This window comes from Ammospiza caudacuta, chromosome Z (genome assembly GCF_027887145.1).
Source record: "Ammospiza caudacuta isolate bAmmCau1 chromosome Z, bAmmCau1.pri, whole genome shotgun sequence".
Lineage (NCBI taxonomy): Eukaryota > Metazoa > Chordata > Aves > Passeriformes > Passerellidae > Ammospiza > Ammospiza caudacuta.
The window spans coordinates 43,544,735-43,553,712 of NC_080632.1; the positions used below are offsets into that span (position 1 = coordinate 43,544,735).

At 41.7% G+C, this 8,978-nt stretch overlaps 1 protein-coding gene across 1 annotated transcript; it reads left to right on the plus strand.

Moving 5' to 3' along the window:
* The first annotated feature begins 790 nt into the window (after positions 1 to 790).
* Positions 791 to 8,319, plus strand: BTF3 (basic transcription factor 3). Its single transcript, XM_058823789.1, has 6 exons — positions 791 to 893; positions 1,174 to 1,242; positions 4,431 to 4,544; positions 4,788 to 4,989; positions 7,449 to 7,505; positions 7,976 to 8,319. The coding sequence occupies exons 2-6, from the start codon at positions 1,174 to 1,176 to the stop codon at positions 8,020 to 8,022; spliced, it is 489 nt and encodes a 162-aa protein (XP_058679772.1). The 5' UTR covers positions 791 to 893; the 3' UTR covers positions 8,023 to 8,319.
* Positions 8,320 to 8,978: the final 659 nt, after the last annotated feature.

Genomic DNA, 8,978 nt, shown 5'->3' on the forward strand with positions numbered 1-8,978 from the left:
ATGGTTCTGTTACTCTGTGATGCCAGACCATGGATGTCAAGCCTGTGGCGGGGAACTTCCCTGGCAAGGCTGCAGGTAGCAGGCTGGGTAAGAGGGCAGGGCAGGCATGGTGAGCGCTGGGTCTTGCCCTTGCCACCACAACCCCAGGCAGCTCCAAAGCTGGGGCAGAGTGGCTGGAAAGCTGCCCACAGGAAAAGGACCTGCGGGTGCTGATCCAAACATGAGCCAGCATGTGTCCAGGTGGCCAAGAAGGCCAATGGCATCCTGGTCTGGATCAGCAATGGTGTGGCCAGCAGGACAAGGACAGGGATTGTCCCCTTGTACTGGTGAGGCCACGTGTCCAGTGCTGTGTCCAGTCCTTGGCCCTTCAATAGGAGGAGGACATTGAGGTGCTGGCAGAAGACCAGAGGTGGCCAACAGTGCTGGTGAAGGGTCTGGAGCACAAGTCTTATGGGGAACAGCTGAGGGAGCTGGGGATGTTAGCCTGGAGGAGACTTGAGGGGTGACTTTATCACTCTCTACAACGACCTGAAAGGAGGTGCAGCAAGAGGAGAGTCTACATCAAGAGGAATTTCTTCACAGAAAGGCTGACAACATATTGCAGCGGGCTCCGCAGGGAGATGCTAGAGTCACTATTCCTGAAGTTGTCTAAGGGAAGACTGGCCGTGGCAGCGCGCGCCAACCACACCGCAGGTCTTTCCCAAGCCAACAGCTCCCGGGATTCCACGGCCCGCCCCGAGGGGCGCCCCCTGCCGGGCCCGGCGCGGCGCACGCGCGGCCCGGCGCGCAGGTCCTTCCTTCCGGCCGCCATCTCGCCGTGCCCGCGTGCGGATTCCGGCCCCGCGTCCTGCCCGCCGCCTCCAGCCGCGCTCCGCGCCCCTCCGCTCGCCGAGGTACCGCGGGGGAGGCGGGGGGCGGCGAGGAGGGGAGCGTGACTCGGCCGGGGGCGGTGGGGGCGGTGGTGGTTGGAGAAAGGGACGGCGGTTACGGGCCGGGCCCGGCGGGGAGGCTCGGCGGCTCTGGCCGCGATCGGAGAGCGCTGCGGCCCGCTGGCAGGGCGGGGCGGGGCTGCCCCCGTGCCGCGTGTGGGTGTGTGTGAGGGGCGGCTGCAGAGCCCCCTGCGCCCACGTGCCCCCACCGGTGTTCCCACACCCACTCTTGTTGTTCCCGCAGATGAAGGAGACCATCATGAACCAGGAGAAGCTGGCCAAGCTTCAGGCCCAAGTGCGCATCGGTGGCAAGGTAGGAGCCGCCTCCCTGCGCTGCCTTCGGGATTGCGTGTCCCAGCCCGTATGTCGGGCCTGACACAAGGGGTCCCGGAAACGGGTATGTGGAGCAGCCCTGAGTGCTTTCAGCTTGGCTGGACTGTCCTCAAGGGAATCTGTGCTCCGCCAGGGCCCTCTGAAGTCACTTTTGTAGGTGCAATATGCAGTAGGTGAATCTCCAGGCGTTTCTCTCTGTGTATGTTTTTTTACAGTAGATTTAATATTCTTTATTAAGGTGAATGTGAATCTAGTAATCAGCAAGGTCAAGTGCAGGGTACTGCCTGTGGGTCAGAGCAGCCCTGGTACCAGCACAGGCTGGGCATGAACAGATCCCAGCAGCCCTGCCCAGAAGGAATTGGGGGTGCTGGTGGCTGAGAGGCTGGACATGCCCCAGCCATGGGCACTGCCAGCCCAGAGAGCCACACGTGTCCTGGGCTGCATCCAGAGCAGGGTGGGCAGCAGGGCAGGGAGGGGATTCTGCCCCTCTGCTCTGCTCTGCTGAGACCCCACCTGCAGGGCTGCATCAGCCCTGGGCTCCCAGCACAGCAAGGACAGGGAGATGTTGGAGTAGTCCAGAGAAGGGACAGCAGATTGATCAGAGGGCTGGAGCTCCTCTCATGTTAGAACAGTCTGAGAGAATTGGGACTGGTCAGCCTGCAAAAGGGGAGGCATTGGGGCCTAATTGTGGCCTCCTAGTACCTGAAGGGAGCCTACAGGAAAGATGCATCAAGACTGTTTACAAGAGCATGTAGTAGCATGTCAAGGGGGCATGGGTTTAGCTTGAAAATAGGTTTAGACTGGATATTAGGAAAAAATTCTTTACTATGAGGCCGGTCAGGCACTGGAACAAGTTTCCCAGAGAGGCTGTGGGTGCCACATCCCTGGGGGTGTTAAGGGCTAGGTTGGATGGGACTCTTGAGTACCTTCGTCCAGTTAGAATTGTCCCTGCCCATGGCAGAAAGTTTGGAAGTAGATGGTCATTGTAGTCCTCTTGCAGCCATCCCGTGCTAATTTTGTGGGCTGTTTTAGAAAACGTGTGGGATTTAAAGTGAGTATACCTTACAGCAAGTGAGGTTTGGTATAGTTTTCATAACAGGTCTTAGAGGTCTTATGTTACTGATTTGTCAGAGATACTTATGTTGCTCAAGGCAGTTTTTTGCCTTTCTGCACAAATTTAAAAATTCTATATATTGTCATACTTTTTAAATTGCAGACGAATATAATAAGAAAAACTTTGTTTTGTTGTATTTGAATAGAGGTATTTGTGTTGTGTGTTTACTTATAATGTGAGAAAAGTATGTTTAATATGACAGTAAACATTTTAATTTCAGTGTCAGTCCGAATTCAGGAACTTTTCAGGAATCTTTCATACCTGAGAGAGTATGCACAATGTTCTAGATTACAAATTATTCAACAGAACTCTCGCTGACAGAATTTCCAGGAGCTTTCATTCCAGTGTTTGGGGCTTTTTTCCCTTTTCTTTTTGCCAATTGCTGGAGATTTAGGCAGCCTAAAGCAGGGTTTATGTAGTAATTAACCACCTTGGTAATTTTTGCATATTCTTGGTGTATGTTAATGGTTAATTAGAGAACTCCTGTATTATTTTGCTGATTGTATGCATGTTAACCAGTGTGTGTTTATTGACTATAGAGGCTTTTAATGTCTGTCATGTGAGAGCATGCATTCAGATTGCAGTTCTTGCAGCTTGCTGATCAATATAGGGCTTTTATAGACATTAGGCAAAGCTTAGAATGGTAATTTAATTCTAAAATTAGACTGTGAAATAGTTGGAATGCCTGAACCTGCCATATTATTATTTTTTATAATGGTAAATTATTCCTGATATCTTTATTGCATTGTTGCCATGTAAGTTGAGATGGGTGTGAAGGAGGTACATATTCATCCATATTCCTTGATTCAAGATGTCATGTTCTGAAATTTACCGAGAATTTTGTTGTCCAGGGGGACTTAGCATATGCCTTATTTAGCTCAATTCTTGGGTAGACAAGCCACTAAAATAAAGCAATTCTGTTACTTTTAGCAGTTTCCAAACCACTGTGTGTGCTAACCCAACAGTAGCAGGGTGTGAATATCAAGTTTTCTAGACAAAAACTTAAAGGTTTGAGTGGTCATCTTCCAAGTGTTGGTTTCATATGAATTTGTCACTAATGTTCCTCATTGTTGGTAACAGAATTATGTTAGATTTGTTACTGTCCAGCCAACTTTTCAATTTCTGACAGTAAACTGAAAAGGAATTGCAGCTATTTACACAGCTAGGCAGCAACACATTCTCTTCTTATTAGCACGAGGCAGATGAGCAGCCAGAGTGGGAGGGCTTAGATTAGTAGTTACAGTTACATTATGTCAAAAACAAGCTTAGTTTCACTTTTTTTACCGACATTTTATGTCAGATTTTTCTGAACCCTTGTGCAAGCAATTGGAGAATGACATTTTCTGCTTTTTTATATAAATAGATGTATTCTAATGTGGAACTTTTACTTCCCTGGAGAAATCTGGAGCTTTGGATCTGTAGGACAACTTAACCTTTACTTGTTTGGTTTCTAAACAGGGTTGGTCTAGAACACCAGAAGTATTATTTAAAATGTATTTATAATATAATTTGGAAAAGTAGGCATTCTTCAAATATGTGAATCCATCAGATGAAAGATGGCTATTTAGAATAAAAATGGAGTATTTTTGGCTTTTCTCTTATTCATTTGTTAATGATGTGTTCATAGCCTTACGACCTCTGATTTTTTCCAAAATTTGGCTATAATCTAAGAAAAAACTAATAACTTTTGGAAATTGCTTGAAACTGTTCATTCTTCAGTTTTATGTCTTGTGATGACTTGGGTTAAGAAGGTTAAATTTGCAACTCCCCTTTTCTAAGATGTTGCAGTAAAACTATGACATTTGTGGAATAAATACTCTGTCATGGCATTGCTTCCTAAAACTTTATGCTTCTCCTACATGTGCAAATCTTGCCTAACTGCAAAGAGGAAAACTGCTACAGTGCAGTTGGGCAGCAGGGTTACATGCAGTGAAACACAGGTGCAGTATGTTAAGGTGATTTGTAGAGATTGTGAAGTAGTTATGCAGCCTTTAGGATTAGAGTTTGTGAGAACTACTTAAGCTTAATCTTGTAATGTTTTTTTTTTTGCAAAGGGTACTGCCCGCAGAAAGAAGAAGGTTGTTCACAGAACAGCTACAGCAGATGATAAAAAGCTTCAGTTTTCATTGAAGAAACTGGGAGTCAACAATATTTCTGGAATTGAAGAGGTAATTGCTTCAAAGGAAAAAAAAAAATATATTTAAATAGAAAATAGAAATAGTATTATAGAAAATAGAAAATGTATTAAATAGAATATGCATTAAAATCAATTTTCTGGTAAGTAACATAGCTCCTAAACTTGTCTGTAGATGATCAATAGGTCTTCCTGGAACTTTAAGAATCTTTATTTCCTGTTAAATTGAAAAATCCCGTTCAACTGCTTCAAATACCGGATTTTTTTTTTCTTGCAGGTAAACATGTTTACCAATCAAGGAACAGTCATTCACTTCAATAACCCAAAAGTTCAGGCATCTCTGGCTGCTAACACTTTCACTATCACCGGCCATGCTGAGACAAAGCAGCTGACAGAAATGCTGCCTAGCATCCTAAACCAGCTCGGAGCTGACAGTCTGACCAGCCTCAGGAGATTGGCAGAAGCCCTACCCAAGCAATGTAGGTTGAAACTTGAATGTGTTTCATGCTGGCAGCTGACATGAAGCTTGTTTCTGTAGCAGCAGTGACATTCCCTGCACTCTTGTTGTTGGCAAGCATGTTATAAAATCCTTACAAAGAAACCAAACACTTTAAAATCAATTTTATTTATAGCTCAAACCCAATGGTAAGCATAACTCAGTCAAGCGAAGTCACCTGTTAGTGTGTCTTGTAGCTGGGTTAGCACTGGAAAATTGTAGCCAGACTTGATTTTCTGGTACTTTCCTTCTTGGTGTGGCTGTCATATTTTGACATATCTTGTTCATTATAGCTGGGTGAATTAATTACTCTGTAAGTGTTAGGTTTTAAAGAAGGATAAGTTTGAGCATATTTCTTGACACTTGGAATGGAAATGTAAGTAATGGGGAGAGAGACATAACAGATAATCTCGTGATTGCTTTTCTCCCTCCCAGGTGTGGTGCAAGTATTGCTCCATGGGCTTTTTGATAACTAGGAAGAAATTACATGGTATTTATAAGCAAGTACATTATAATTTCAGTATGTGTAAAACAGTCTAGAGAACAGGGTGTATTAAGCTAGATACACCAACTTCTATTTCATACTTAAAATAGTAAAAAAGTATGAGCATTTGTTCTTTCTAAAACTGGGAAAAGTATAGTAAGGACTTAAATATGTAGTGTTTGATAAAGGTGCTGCTGCTACAGGATGAAAATCAGGAGTGAAAGACTTGTTGACACTGGGAACATTGCTTGTGTCCTGTGTGTGCAGTCTTCTACTTCCTGAAATATCTTAAGCTCATTCCTTCAAATATATGGAACAGCCTGAACATAGAAAAAATGAGATAAAATCATTGTGTCCGATCTTTGGCAGTTCTAATTTGATTAATTTATTATTCTTCCTCTGCTTTGTTGCCAAAGCAGCCTCTCTTTACATTCCTAAAATTGATGGTGCCCTCCTGGCAACTTACCAATGAAAAAAATTTTACTAGAAGTAGTCCTCAAGATATGGAGTAAAGTGTTCTTTATCATGATCCTCAGATCCTTTCTTCTAATGTCACCTGTGTGATAGTAATAGAGCTTGAAAGAAAAGAGTACTTGGAAGGATTTAGAATGATTGCTGGAGTTCTGTTTTCTGGTAACAATGAGAAGCCAGTTATAAGAGGCTATATACTAAGCTAAACTGTGGAGTTTTAGAAGGAGGGAAGCTTGTTTGAAGTGATTAGTTTTTATGTTCTAATAAATGGCTGTTTCTTTCCACTAAGAGTGGATGCCAGAACTAGTTGCACAAAACTTTCTATTTGGCATTGTCAGCTAGGTTTGGAAGCTTAATATCAATGAATGAAGCATCTGTGATGATAGCAGATGCTAAGGTAAACTTGGACTGGTCTTGGGGATGAGAGAGAATGCCAGGTAATTTAGGACAAAATAACATGGTTTGCTCTTCAAATGTTGTTTTTAATGTTAAGATGCATTTAAGATTTAACAACTTTCTGCTTCTTAAAAAAAACAAATGAAGAACAGTGATGTCCTTGTCCCAAGTCCTTTCAAAACAAAGTTTATTTATCAGTTCTGGTTCTCTAGAAATTAATGTAGGCATCTAGTACCATGTTTTTCCTCACACTTTTCTTAAAAACTGAGAAGGATTAATTGGAATAATGCTAAGGTAGTAGAGAGTAAGAGACAATGTGACAGTACAGCTAAGAATAGTTGTAGAGTATTCTTATTCTCTATACTCAGACACTTGAGATAGCATTATCCTTTGTAGCATTATACTTCTGCCCGGTTCAGCAGATGCTCACTGGTCTGCTACAATGGAGATGGTTAAATCTCATTACCTCTGTCAAATGCAATAGGAATGGTTAAAGAAATTACTGAGTCAGCAAACATGTGGACTAGAACACTAGGTCGCCTAAACCACCTAAGGAGTGTAAAACTGTGCATCCAATTCCATATTCCTTTGACTTTGCCAGAGAACAGTAGTACCTTTTAAGTACTTCTACTTGTGTCTGCCTGCAACTTCACAATTACACCTCAGATTTCTTTGGATGTGTGGGGTAATAAGATCCTTAAAACTTCATGATGTAAAATATGTAAATTTAAGAGCCATGTGGTAGTCCATAAACTAACCTACTTTTAGGAAAAACTTGTAAAATCAATCTCCACTTGTATTTGGGAGTTATTGTTGTGCAGAGTACTCAATATCTTTGTACAAGATGGTGACTGGTATGCTGTTTAGCATGCATCTTCTAATTTTACTACAGGGCTGTTTGAGCATTATCAGTAAAAAAGGGAATATAAGCTTCTGACATTAGATAAAGAGTTTTATTTACAGAACTGGATAAAGCATTGCAGCTTGGCCCAGAATCTTTGATAATGTTTTCAAAAAGCACAAAGCTAATCAATAACTCAAAATGCCTACGATGAGCTTGAATGAAGCTTTTGAACTACTTGCTCTTGCAGCTGTGGACGGAAAAGCACCACTTGCCACTGGTGAAGATGATGACGACGAAGTTCCAGGTGAGACCAAACATGCAGTGGTGGAGAAGGAAGTGAATTTTGCTGAGAGATCTTACACATAGCATAAGATCAGACCAGGGATAGTAAGAATGATGTCTAGTGACTTCTGTGGGCAGATTATTTCATTAATTTCAGATACTGTGAGAGACTTGGCAGTTTAAGCTAGCATTTTGGTCCTGTGTTGAAGTGATAGCTGCGACCAAGATCATTATTTAATATTTCACGAGAAACTACCTTGTCAGAATCACTGCCCAGTCATTATCGTGAAGTTAAATGCTTTTAGAATTGTGCTTTTTAATGGACTGTCCAAAATTTCTTTGGTTGAGCAATATTTGCTCTGTATTTTACAAGCTGAAAGATTTTATGGTAAAAACTTGATATGAAGTAGGACTTTGGAAAAAAATTCAAACCCAAAATGTTCGTCAGAGGGGAAATGGGTCAAACTTTTAATTTCAACAATCTTTTTCTAGATCTTGTTGAAAACTTCGATGAAGCTTCGAAGAATGAGGCAAACTGAACTACTGAACTGTCACCTCCTGAATAAAATTAAAACTTGAAAAAGCTATATGGAGCTGCTATTTTATATTGTGACTGCCTTGATTTATTTCCTGATGAGATCTCAAGATCAGTGATATTTGGAAACTCCTTGAATCTACAGCTCCTTAGTTACTGCTTGTACACTGTTATTTTTGTGGCCCGATTGAACAAAACTATGCTTTGAAATAAGTCAGATTGCTAACAAATTTCTGCCTAGACACATTTTTTGAGTAACTTCTACAAGCAAACACTCATCTTTAATGAACTTTGGCATACAATAAAAATATAAAACAAAGTTTCTGGTGTGACTTTTTGTCAGAAAATCGGGGACAAAAATATTAAACAACAGGTCCTAAATATTAAACAGTCTTAAAATGTTTTGCTTTTCTGCAGAGCATTCTCCTTTTGCTGTGTTAAAAAGCTGACTCCTGAAAAAAAGCTTTCTGTGCATAATGAAACCTTTTGGACTTAATTGGTGAATTTCTGGCATTGCAGGTTAGAGCTAGGTAGGCTGTCAGTTTGTAACCTACTGGATTTACGAAATAGAATTGTATTTTAGCAACAGTTAATGGTGGCTTAATCTAACACAAAATTTGCAAGTTCAGGAAGAATTTTTACTTGCCAGCTGCTTGCTGCTGGCCTTGGGGGAGCTACATGTGTTAAATTTTTATCTTCAGTGAGTGTTTAAAAGATGTTTGCATGGTACAACTGTTTAATGGGTTAAATAATACCATTTTAATTTTACTTACCTGAAACCATCAGTTATATGGGGGAATGAAGCACAGAAAGAGGAAAAGCATTTATAAAATTGATAATGGTTCTTAAGTGTATTTACCAGCTTTGGATCTATTAACTAATAATTTGAATGTTTCAGGAATGTGTTGTTTTTATTGCTTTTTGGGTTTTTGTTGTGTTTCAGAGAAAAATAGAACTTTC

Coding starts and splice junctions, on each gene's coding strand:
- BTF3 (XM_058823789.1), top strand. CDS start 1,174: ATGAAGGAGACCATCATGAACCAGGAGAAGCTGGCCAAGCTTCAGGCC. Junction 4,545..4,787: donor ATATTTCTGGAATTGAAGAG/GTAATTGCTTCA, acceptor TTTTTCTTGCAG/GTAAACATGTTTACCAATCA. Junction 7,506..7,975: donor TGATGACGACGAAGTTCCAG/GTGAGACCAAAC, acceptor ATCTTTTTCTAG/ATCTTGTTGAAAACTTCGAT.